This window comes from Meriones unguiculatus, chromosome 10 (assembly GCF_030254825.1).
Source record: "Meriones unguiculatus strain TT.TT164.6M chromosome 10, Bangor_MerUng_6.1, whole genome shotgun sequence".
In the NCBI taxonomy this organism is placed as follows: domain Eukaryota; kingdom Metazoa; phylum Chordata; class Mammalia; order Rodentia; family Muridae; genus Meriones; species Meriones unguiculatus.
The window spans coordinates 63,793,046-63,805,529 of record NC_083358.1 but is presented as its reverse complement, the minus strand read 5'-3'; the positions used below and the strand labels follow the sequence as shown (position 1 = coordinate 63,805,529).

Genomic DNA, 12,484 nt, shown 5'->3' with positions numbered 1-12,484 from the left:
TAAGCTTCCAAACACAAGTGAGCATCTCCTCACCACTCCTGGGTCACCCAAGGCCAGTTCAGATTGGTTGCCCTCTTTCTGTCTGTGTTGTCAACTTGACACACTCTTGACTTATCTTCTTAGATAAGTCAAGATATTGAGCAAATGCCTCTGTAGGCATTTGCTGTGAAGCATTTTCTTACCTAGCAGTTGATTAGTGATTAATTAGCAGGGTCGCCCCTGAACTGGTGGTCCTGGAGTGTTTAAGATGGCAGACTGAGTAAGCCATGGAACCAAGCAGTAAGCAGCACTCTTCCCTGGTCTCTGCTTCAGGTCCTGCCTCCAGGTTCCTAAGTCAAGTTCCTGCCTTAACTTCTCTCCAAAATGGAGTGTGACCCGAGAGTTAGTTGTAAGTTGAAATAAACCCTTTTTCTCCAAGCTGCTCTGGTCATGTGCTTTATCACAGCAATAGAAATCCTAAGACAGTGGCGTAAAGCAATAATCACCTTTCTGTCTCACTGGAGATACTACACAGATCATTCAACATCAGACCAGCACACTTTTCAGACATGGAGTAAGCTTGCTTTGTTAATTTTTATATGTTCTCCACCTATTCTCTGTGAATATTATGGGATGGAATACCTGACATTCAAGAAACTCTTGCTTCTCCTTTGATAGTTGCTTCATGTATCCCCAGTGAGGCTCTCCTTCCCGTGCTATTGTGTTATGTCCCATCTTGTACTTATCCTCCAACATTTTCAAGACAGCCTGGGCAGATTCAGCTTCTTCCTGTACTATTGGGAAGGATAATCAATGAGAAAATTAATGTGGCATTTCTGAGCCAGCTGCCCCTTTCTGCTATTGTTGCTATTTCATAGAAGGAATTCTATTACCTTAATTTTTCACTCAAAAAAATAAATCCCACTGCTGTTGACAGCATTTATGCCTTATTCATGAGTGCTTTCATGAGCTACAGAATGCCTTTGCTATATAAACACCATTATATAATATATGTAATATAATATACATATAACATATGTTCTATATAATATAAAGACATATTGATATATCATTATATAATGATGTATCTGTATATCATTGCAGTTTAATGATTATATGTGGAAGAACAGGAAGGGCTGGTAGGTAGCCAAAGGGTTTTTATAGACAGCAGACCCTAATCTACTAACACATTTACTGTTGCAGATGTGAGAATTCTAGCAGTGGATCACTGGCTACATACTGTGCCAGCCTTGACTCTGCTGAGAACTTATACAGTCTACACATCCAAGCCAGGCTTCTTCATAACTGCTGGAAGATGATGACCTCCTTCTCATAACCATTGATCACAAAGCAGGTGCAAGTCTAACTGCACCAAAAGACACCGTTCAGCCCCTTCAGACTCATTCTGTATGTATAACGCTCCAGGGCATCCCAAGGAGCAGGTAAATCCTGCATAACACTTCAGGGCCACCCCAAGGTACAGGTGAACCCTGCATAAAACTCCAGGATGCCACAGGAGCAGAGGAAGCCTGGGCAAACGCTCTGGATTGAAGATGTCCAGAAGCATGGTGGGAATAAGGAAGTAAACGGACTTCCAGCAGCTAACTGCCTATTTTAAACAGCATCTTGATCACATAATTGAAAGTGCATTTCAACGTGGGATGGACTTTCCACAAAGGCTTCTGCACATAGCTAGTGGGTAACACATTTTCTTCCTATGTTATCTTTATAAACTTGATGGCTAAACAGATAAGCAAGCACCAAGAGTGTAAGTAAGTTCATTTAGTGGCAATCATCTGATGCCCTGAAGTTGCTCTTGAATTTGTACCCTGGCAAGAGTGTGGAAGAGAAAATTCTGCTCTGGATTCTTGAATTGTAATAACATGTAAGCAAGGTACCTTTTTCTCTATTTCTCTTCTCCAGAGCCTGAATTTCATTCTGCAGTCTTATACTCTCTTCTTTCCACCCCTTCTTAATCAGTTGTTCCTGTTCCTAAAAAGAAAACTGAATAATAGAGCTCCAAGAGTAACAAGATGGGTGAATTTATTTCCATTTGCCCTTCTGAGATAGACTGGGTTCATTGTTAACTTGAAGTGTTTTATCTAGATCCTCCTGTTATGGGCTCCAAGAGAGAGAATTTGAATTTGGTGGCCTAAAATGTGACAACCCAGTATTACAATGGACAAGACTGCATTGGCCTTTTCAGGGATTTACTTTTACCTGGGAGAAAGTTAATATTAGAAAGGTCAACTTAAACCTGCTGTTGGTACTACAACAGACAAGGGAAGCCACCATTGTTGCTATCAAGGCAGAGAGAAGAAGGCCTTGAGTCCCTCAGATAAACCGCCCCGCAGAATTGCAAGCTCTTAGATGTTCTAGTGGTTCAGATAGGAGGGGTTTCTGCAATGCTTAATGAAATGGATTGCGTTTGGATTAACTGTTCATGAAAATTAAAGGAGAAGATTAAGGTAGTCTGTGAAATTTGACAATACACTAATTTTTTTTGTGCTTTTGAATGATCAGTGGATGAGGAAGCTGAAATGACACAGCTCAATACCTGCAGTTTAAGGGCCAGAACCCTCTCTTGCTCCTGCACTAACTGAGCTCTCTCCCTCTTCATCTTCTCAGTCAACTGCCTCACTCGTTCCTGGTGACACCTTTCTTTCTCCATCATCATCTGCACATGCCCCTCTTTCATTTCCTCCAACATTTTCACAGCAGCCTGGGCAGAGTCAGCTTTTGCTCGCTCCACTGAGGAGGAAAAAAAAGGAAGAAAAGTAAGCACCTTCTCACTATTATCCCTTTCCTTGTCCTCCACTTCTGAAAAGGAAGAGGTGTGACTTTAGAGAGGGAATCACATAGGACTGTTTGTTCTTGGAGGGAGCCGTGACATTGATGAGCGTAGCTGCCAAACTCAGCAATGGCTTCAGGAGGCAAGACAGTCTTGCTCTACCTGCTCTGGTTGAATGAGAACAGGTGTAGTGGGGAAATATTGGAACATTTGAGAAATAGCGCACAGAGTTTCCTGGACCTTACCTTCGATCTCCTTTTGTTTTACTGTCAGAGCCTGATCTCTCTGTAGAATTGCCTCGGCCATAGCCTCACTGGACTTCAAGTATGCCTGCAGAATCTCTTCAGCCTAAGAGCCCCAAGAACACAGGTTAGCAGAAGGAAATGGTCTAAGTGTTCATCTCTGTCTGTCTCTGCCACCTTTTTGTCTAGGAACTATGCTTCTTGTGTGAGGTGGTGCTGGAGCTCAAGTCTCCCTGTCACATCCTGCCACTAAGGCAATTGTGAAACCTTCTAGAAAGAGCCCATAAGAAGTGACAGGGACATGGAAACAAAAAGAGCTGCTGATCTTCAAATGGAGAGCCATTTCCATTATTGGAGACATTAGAATTATGGCTCCCTGTGGACTGAAGAGGCTCAAGAATGATCCATTCATAGCGGGAGTTTTTGAGGAACTGAGACAGAAAGGAGAAAGGAGGGAATTGAAGGCAGAGGTAACACCTGACAAGAAGAAGAGATGACCTTGTTTGCACTCTTGGTTCCTGTTTCCCTTAAAGCCAGCTTGAAGGTAAACTTATAAAGAATCATAATTAGGCAACTACCATTGCTATCTGTCCTCTGTAACATCAAATGCCACGCTGTAACCCAGAGTGGGTTACCTCATAATTCAGGATATTTGAATGCACTGCCTTTGATGGTACACATCTGATTTCATTAATAGGCTCCCTTGGTAGTTTGTTGAGAGGTTTGGAGACTGAGTGCTATGCATCAAAAACCCCACATCTGTGTGCAATTGCATCTGGTCACAATGGTGTTCCAAGCAGGCATGCCAGTAGCCTGTCAGTGTTAACAGCCTGGTTACCTGGATCCCCTTCCTGGGTTCCCTGAGGTACTTTTGCTTCAGCTCCTCTCTCTTCTCAACAAAGAGAAGATATCCTCCTGGCTGAGAATAAGCGCCCCTTGTCACTGCTTCTTCTAGAGGGCTGAAGATGTTCCGCAGTAACTCTGAGCACCGAGCTGATGATGCTCTCACGTTCTCTTTACAGGCGCCATTCCACCTCTTTTCCAGCTGCACCTTTAATCCAAAAACAGGAGGCAAAAGAAGTAACAGGAAAACTTCAGCCCACCCCCAGAACCAGAGGCAATTCTCCATGAGGATCCTTGGTACTTATGGCAGCGCCTCATCTTTTCTTTCAACCTGGACTTTCTTGAGAAGCCCATTCTGCATCTAAAGGGTGTTTAGCACAATGGCGGCTACTTTTCCAACACACAACTGAAACAGTTCCAAGGCAAAGCAGACCAGTCATAGCCATGAAGGGATGAATGTGACACAATATCTGCCTGGTCAAGTGTCTTTGCTTGTCTTTAGTTTGACAGTAAACCAGTATGATGATGGAGGTGTCTTATGAAATTTGAGCCTCCGATTTTCTGTTATACGAGACTGTAAATTTGTATATTTCAAAACAAGAATGGTCTTTTCAATGCTTAGCAAAAGATGACTGTCAACATTTAGTAACACATGCCTATCAAAACAAATGCCCAATATTTCCTCATAATAGTCTGAATTTCACAACCCCCACCCCTTTAAACATCACATAAATTTACCAATAGCTCTTTTTTAAATGAATGGTCTTCGTCTTTAAAGGCGTTCCTGAGGAAGATTTCTATGGCCTCTCTCTCACAGGCCCTGTGTAGGTTCAGCAGCTCCTGGAGGGTCTCTGTGGGCAGCCGCACCCTCTGGCTCATCTGCTGGTCGTAGTGGGTGATGGCCTTCTGCACGGCAGCCGAGTTCTCTATCTGGGACAAGGCCAGGACAGCATTCTCCATGCAGGGCAGAGTCCCACTATTGATGGCGCTGAGGTATGTGAGCACCAGTTTCTGTAGTCCTACATTTAGAGAACAGGTGATGATATTTGTTTTAGAATGAAGTCGTCTCCGTGTTTTGTGGTTCTGAGAACGCATACAAACGATCAATATGCTCTTCAATAGTACAAATATTAACCAGAAGCCTGGTAGCAACTGCAGGCTTCAAATGTAACCAAGCTCACCATTGCCGAGCAGAACTTTGAGGCAAACAAGAGGGCTTTGCATCTGTGGCTCCATTATGGAGAGGTACTCGCCTTGAATAGTAGCTTCTTAGCTCTCAGCATGTGGGCATATGCGCTGAATATGTACTCTTTGAAATCAACTTACATTTAACCTAAATAGTCACATACGAGTCTTTGGATGCCAACTTGGGCAGTGTAACCCCAGACAAATAGGGAAATGCTCTGGACAGAGTCTCTTTGCTCTGAAAAACTTTTCAAAAGCAGTGAATTTTCTTACGCACAAATTTAAGCGTTGCTTGAGGATATCTGGAATTTGGAAAAACTGTCAAAAATGAAGCAGGTGGGTGTTATTTTTACCACGGACGAGCATATTCCCTACAGCTATCAGGAAGAGCCTGGCAGGCGACTCACGGGCTCCATTGATGGGGATGCCTCCCGGGAGAGCTTTGGCCTTGGAAGAACTGAGCACGAAGGAACAGAACTCTGCCACCTGCCGCACAAAGTCAGAATCCAACTCATTGTCCTTCAGGCTCTCCAGCTCACAGAGCTTCCTCCACTCCGTGGGTGGACAGAAGACAAAGCACTTCTTCTTGGGGAAGAACTTTCGGATACAGAGTCGGGACAAGTCGTAATTGTTATCACCTGGAGAAAGTTTAAAAAAAAAACAAAAACCCAAATACGTATACATACCTATGTGTAAATATACACATAGCCACACAGTTAGTAGTGGGTTAAATGTGTAGCTTATGGGTTTCCCGTAATAAAATAATAATAATAATAATAATAATAATAATAATAAATAAAACTGCTCCAAGTTTCTGGTGGTGTGCATTCCTACATGACCTAAGAAAGAGATCAAAGCAACCTGCTCACAGAAGAGAGTGAACATGTGAACATTTGTGAACATTTCCATTGCCAGGAAACCCTATAATTGGAATTGGCATATTGAGACAGAGAGCATAAACTACTTCTTAGAAATAATCTGGAAGTGAAAAATAAAATAATAAATATTGACATCTGAAAAAAAAATTCTGGTATTCTCCTTCCTGTAAAGCAATTGAAAACAATGAAAAATCCAGGTACCTTGCTTGAGCTTCAGGGAATTCTCTAGGTACTGATCCGCTGAGAGGACTTGTCCATCTGCATCCAGCCGCACAGTCACATCCCTCAGAGCCCACACAAAGTCAGGGAAAAAGTTCACAAACTCCGCCGAATCCTCAGTACCATTGCTCTGAGGTGAGGATGTGCTCCAGATCCTCTGTGTCAGCTCTGTCACGTATCTGAGAAGCTAAGGAAAATAGGGGCCAAATCTTCACACTAGTCTCATCTAATCCCACACTTTGGGTTGCCTTCCTCTGAACCAACAATCAGATGATTGATAGGTGTATGACATTGCCATCATCAGGCCCCTCTGCATCTGGATATACACATACACACATATGTATATGTGTACATGTAAATACATATACATATATATATATATAATTTAACTCTACAGGATACATAAGACACTGTCCTTTTAACAGAAGACTGTCAGTCTTTCAGTCTCTCCTCTCTCTCTTTCTCTCTCTTCCTCCCTCCCTGTGTGTGTGTGTGTGTGTGTGTGTGTGTATTTATGCTCTATCCTCCATAAAAAGGATACTGCAGCTGGTCCATGGCCTGCTGGTTGATGGCCCCCATGGTGTTGTAGATGAAGGTGCTGCTGAGAAGTATAGCTAGGGCGAAGATCCAGCTGTCATTTTCACTGTCACCCTGGAAGCCAGAACACATGTGGGAAAATGTTTGTCTTACCTAACTCTCCAGGCCAACCGTAACATAAGTATGACCATCTAGCATGTTTCTTGAAGAATTAGGAAAACATATAATATTTATGACTTATGCAAGCCATCACGATTCAAATACAAATGTCCCAAGAGGTTGACAATTTCTTCTTGTTAGTCCCCTGAACACTGTGTATTAACCACATTGCTCTTCAGTGATCTGTCAGGTAAAATTTTTCCTCAACTCTGGTAGCTAAACTTAGGCCCATGCAGGTAAATAAAAATGAAATGGCATCACAGCTGCCCAAGGTAAAAGACGAGGGGATGGATGGCAAGCCAATTCCTCAACACGTACTTTCTCCACATCGCCCAGGCCCTCTGTGTCAAGCAGAACCAGGGTGAGCTCTGCCTTCTGGGGATGAGGCAGACACCACATCCAGATTCCTTTGGTGTGAGACTGCACTGAGGAGCCCAGGGAGAAGCCTGCAGAGCAGAGAAAAGAGGAATATAGTTAATAGCAGGTATTTCAAGAGACTGATAGAAAATTAGCACCCTAAAGGCCAGCATGGGTAACTGGAACCAAAGTTTCAGCAGAGAAATAGTTTCCCTCCATACAGCATGCACAGGGCACGTGCCTGTTCCATCTTGCCCTCCAGGTTGCAGAAACCAGATGATTCCCTGAAAATGCTGTGGGAAAGGCTGTGAAGGGGAAACGCCAGTTGCGGTGGGGACCCACTGAGAAAAGCCAGAGGCACTGAGGGAGCAGCCTGAGATGAAGTTCATGGTTATGAAGCCTCCACCTGCTCTGGAGGCTGGGGGCGGGTGCTCCTGTTCTTTGCCTGGACTGTAGTTCTGTTTTGGCAAGGTCTCTCTTTCTGACCTGTTTGCCCTCTGGAATGGAAACTTATATTCTTTCTGCACTGTCATGTACTGGAAGCATGTAACTGGTATTTCGATTTTCCAGGTGATCACAACTAAAAGTTTCACTTGAATCTCAAAAAAGACGTTGGAATTTTATATGCTATCAGAAGTTTAGACTGTGAGGACTTTGGAAATTGAACTCAATGAATTCTTCATTGTGAGATGGCCATAGCCAGTAGGGCCCAGAGGCAGAATGCTATAGTTGGTGTGTGCAATGTTCCCTTCAGATTCATGCTTTAACACATGGTCCCAGCGGGTAGTGCTAGTTTTTGGAGGCATGGACCTTTGGGATGTGAAGACTGGCTGGCCTAGGTAGGCTAGAAGAAGAGGAGCTTTGATGAGTAATAGTGATCCCAACTTGGGTCTTGTTGCCAAGATGTGATATGAACAGTCCATAAGCTTCCACCAACATGGAGGGAAATGTTGTATCAAGTCTTCCTTGCCATAATGGAGGGAAGAGAGCACTTTAACTGTGAGTCAAAGTAAACCCTTCTTCCTATATTTGTTTCACTTGGATATGTGATCACAGCAACACAAGCAGAGTACAATCTAAAATAATTGCACGAACCCAAGTTCATATTAGCACTAGTCACAGCAGCCAAAAGTTTCTTTGTATGGACAAATGGATAACAAAATTGTTATACCCACACAATTTTTGAGCCCTAAAAGGGAAGAAAACTTGATGCATGTTCTAGAGATGTTAAATCTTGACACAATCATGCTAAGTGAAAGACGCTAGTTACAAAGAGGCACATATAATGAGTCCATTAGTGTTAAGTTTATAAGCACAGAATGTCAGATAATAGGAGGAGATGGACAGTTGATGGGTTCCATCTCTCTGGGAGGAAAGGAGATAGTTCTAGAGATAGATGGGGATGATGGATACACAAAAATATAAATGTACCTACTGCCACAAAACTATATATTTGACAATAATTGTAAATTTTATGTTAGATATTTTACAATAATAAAAAAATCTACTATAGACAATATGCATTGCAACTTTTTAAAGTTTAGATACCAGTTTGTTGTTATAGAAACATCTTAATAATGCACTAAAGTTTGTCAATACATAAATTAGTAATTTGTATTACTGCTTACATCTAGAAAAGGAATGACTTATATTTTTTACAGGAAAACTATGAACCTCTTGTGAAGGCACATGTCAATAGTCCTAGTACTCTGGGAGACTGAGGCAAGAGGTTCATGAGGGCAAGGACAGCTTGAATTGCACAGCAGGACCCTGTCTCAAAGACAAACAACAAACAAACAACTCAGCTGTGCCTGAAATATTAAATTCTTCACACTCTCATGCTGGAAGCTGATGATGTGGTGAGCAAAGGGAAACCCAACACAGATTTCTTGGTATCACTCACCGGTTTTCTTCCCAGCCAGCTGATTCATCAGGTAGGACTTGCCAGTGTGGTAGAGGCCCACGATTGCCACCACCACCACCGGCTGTGTGATGGCCGACAGGATCTCCAGGGCCTTCTGATTCGGTCTCAGCTGTCCTTTCACGTTCTCAATCAAGCATATGGGGTCTGGCATACAGATCTCTGGGGCCATTTTTCAGTGTTATCTCCTGACTACAAGATGAAAGGTTGGATTTATTAGATCTTTAGCACCTAGAAGCGAAAGAACTAAAATTATCCACAGTTTTGAATGTATCAGTAAGTGAGCTCAGTGAAAAATCTGTATTATTTTAGAAAGTTATAAAACTATTAAAAAATTTTTGTTTGAAATGTTGAAGCAAAGATTTAACATTCTGCTCCTCTCACACCCAAATATTCCATTCAGTTTAGCATTGAAATGTTTTTCTCATTAAAACATTTTACACTATAAACTCTGTGAGATCCAATACCAGCTGAGCAAACAAGATATACTCATCCGTCCAAGAATGACATGCAGTCATGGGAGTGGCCAACTGCTTTATGATTGGTCTGAGGCTTGTCCATAAATGACCATAAATGCCTAGTACTGTAAATCTGATCAAAGGTCCAGGGCTGCGGCTTGGGGTGGGGGGCGGAAGTTATCATTGCTCTTCTGCTAAATGGACACTCTGTCCAGCTGCTTTCTAAACGTTTGTGCTTATTCCATAGATAAGTGCTGCTCTCAGCCTTGGAAAGAGTAATTTCCTTTGGGGTAATTAATACAGAGATTCATAACTGGACAAAGTACTGAGAGTAAGTGACTTTGAGGAGAACCATTGATTGTTGGATTCTCAGTTAAAAATCTAGGATCACCCCTTCCTAAGACTTGAAGAACATCCTGGAAGAGAAGGGCAGAAACAATGTTAGAGCCCCGAAGTCGAGGCTAGGAAACATCTTCTGGACATGGTATAGCCCTGATCCTCCTCAACTCACAGTAGAGGCAAAGACCTGCAGAACATTGATTCCATCAGTCTTGGGTCTACCACGGAGGAGAAGAGGCTGTTGGAGCTCCCAGCAGTGCTGAGGAACTACTGGCAGTTAATAGCTGGTGGGAGGGGGAACTGATCTTAAGTGGTGTGGCCACTGTTAAGTCACCCATGCTCCAGTGAGCCAACCATACCGTTGATGTGAACAACCATGAGAGAGTCATTTAAAAAGTATGCGAGTCACTGAAGTTCAAAGTATAAAATTTCATGAAAAAAATGAAACCATTTTGTTTCAATTTTACTTTAAAAAAATGTTTGCTTTATTAGAAAATAAAAACAGGTCCTGTGCCTGTTTCAAAGCTCTTCAACAAAATGAATGTAAGGTACAGTCAAATATTTAGATTGTCATGTTTTATGAATTACATCATCATGGATATTTTATGGTTCTGTCAAGTAAATAGGTATGCAATTAGGTAGCAAATACATGATTATATCTTAAGTCATAAGAAAATCCCTCAAATCTTTCCCTTCAGCAGATTTTTCTGACGGGCAGAATTGTTATTTGCATACTAACAGTTATTTGCCTTTACCAAATACCCTTGAGGTTTATTATTTTAATTAATAGTTTTTTTAATTGTTTCCTGTTTCCTCACCTTAATAAAATGAGTTTTTCTAAACACAAGAAATATTTATTTAACTGTTCTATAAAATTATTGAGTGCCTGCTAAGGCCTTTGAACATTACAAATATCCATCTCCATCATTATTGAATGGCAGTATACTGACTAGATTTACACCCATTTGAAACAAGCTTGAAAAAAGGGAACTTCAGTTGAGAAAAACTGTGCCATCCTGGAGAGGTGGAGAGGTCTAATCAAGCCATGGGAAGTAAACCAGTAACGGCATTCTTCCATGGCTTCTGCATCAGTTTCTGTCCCTAGGTTCCTGCCTTGAGTTCCTCAGTAACGGAGTATGATGTGAGAATTATAAGCTGCATGAATTCTTCCCTCTCCAAGTCGCTTTTGATCATGGCATTTCACAGCAAAAGAAGAAATATAGGAATATAGGAAAGACCCCCTCATACACACACCTTATTATAACCTGATGTTCCAATACATTTTAAACTACCATGGCCTATGTTTTCTTTGCTTTATAACTATATAAATTTCAGGAGACTTACCAAGTTGGAACATAGTGTCTGAAAGAACCTGAGTCTACGCTCCTGGGTCATCAGTACTTGTATCTAGCTCCAGAATAGACTCTTAACTCTTTTTAAGGTGGAGCTGTGTTTTTACATGAATACAGTTTCCTCTTTGTCCTTCACTGAAGTGGTGGTTGTTCACTCTGAATCTCATTCTATTGCTGTCAAGAAAGTCAGTCCCAGGCAGCCCCTTTCTGCAGGAGTTGCAACTGAGTCCACTCGGCCCCGTGGTCACTTAACTGTGCCATCAGCAGAGACAGGGTGATCACAGAAAAAGACAGAGAGTCCCAATCTGTTTCTCACGCCTGGTTAAGACATACATCTGCTGGTCCCTAACTCAAAGCAAGCCTGGTAGTGGACCTTAGAGACTAGCTGCCCCGATAATGTCACACAGGAGTCATCTGTTGCCTTGCTCCAACTTATTCTCAGGAGCAGCCTTTCCCAGGCCCTGTAGGTTTTAAGAAATTAGTTAATCCTGCTCATAAATGCTGTCTGATGCCTGCCCAGCATATGACCCCAGAGCTCTTCAGAGATGGAAAGAACACCGAGAAGAGAAATGAGTCTGTCTCTCACCAGCTCTTGACGGCTCAGTGTGGGTGGAAAGGCTCCTTCGCTTCTCTGTTATCCCCTCCTGCAATGCTGTGAGGCTTTCTGGATTTCCCTGGCTGATAAGTTATTGGAAATCCCAGTAACCTTTGCAGTGACTGGATCAAAGAGCTGTGAAACCGAAACCAACCTGAAACTGAATCAACAGCAGCACAAAAGGCTTTCGATGTGCAACCTTCAAATATTTAGTTTAAAGAGATCTTTGATCCGTATTCTATTTAAAAAAAAAAATCACTTCCATAAACTATACAATATATCTGTTTTTAATGTATCCTGCCATTTGGAGCAGCACAGATCATGAGATAGCACATTATGTTTAAGTGTGAGGCTGGGACCCAGAGCCTCACTCGATGAACTGGATACACTATTAGAGACGTGATCAGGGAGGGAAACCGGGTGTCCTCAGCCGTCCAAACACTCAGCACCAGGTACTTACACTAAGGCACTCAGGTTGAGGCCCCTGCTTGCTGCATAAAGAACCCTACTAACTTCCCATTAGGGAAGCGACAATTACAGGATCAAATCAGGGCAAAATGCTCAGCAATTTCCTACAGTTCTAACTTAAGGGACCTTCTGAATGTTTAGGGGGAAGTGAGGACTGCAGA

General features: G+C 42.3%; 1 protein-coding gene across 5 annotated transcripts in view; it reads right to left on the bottom strand.

The window, feature by feature from the left end:
• The window catches only part of LOC110564147 (guanylate-binding protein 1-like), a 32,643-nt gene extending 20,663 nt beyond the window's left edge, over positions 1-11,980 (bottom strand). For 3 of the 5 annotated variants that reach the window (XM_060392602.1, XM_060392601.1, XM_060392603.1), the window contains exons 1-12: positions 11,847-11,980; positions 9,094-9,303; positions 7,152-7,279; positions 6,679-6,788; positions 6,120-6,316; positions 5,448-5,678; positions 4,594-4,874; positions 3,851-4,063; positions 3,016-3,118; positions 2,537-2,730; positions 1,878-1,971; positions 622-773 (exon numbers count right to left, since the gene is read on the bottom strand). In XM_060392602.1, the coding sequence (XP_060248585.1) occupies positions 622-773; positions 1,878-1,971; positions 2,537-2,730; positions 3,016-3,118; positions 3,851-4,063; positions 4,594-4,874; positions 5,448-5,678; positions 6,120-6,316; positions 6,679-6,788; positions 7,152-7,279; positions 9,094-9,283 (1,893 nt within the window). In that variant the 5' untranslated portion in view covers positions 9,284-9,303; positions 11,847-11,980. The remainder of the gene's footprint in view (positions 1-621; positions 774-1,877; positions 1,972-2,536; positions 2,731-3,015; positions 3,119-3,850; positions 4,064-4,593; positions 4,875-5,447; positions 5,679-6,119; positions 6,317-6,678; positions 6,789-7,151; positions 7,280-9,093; positions 9,304-11,846) is intronic. The other 2 variants (XM_060392600.1, XM_021661450.2) reach the window with 1 other exon arrangement.
• Between the last annotated feature and the right edge of the window lie 504 nt (positions 11,981-12,484).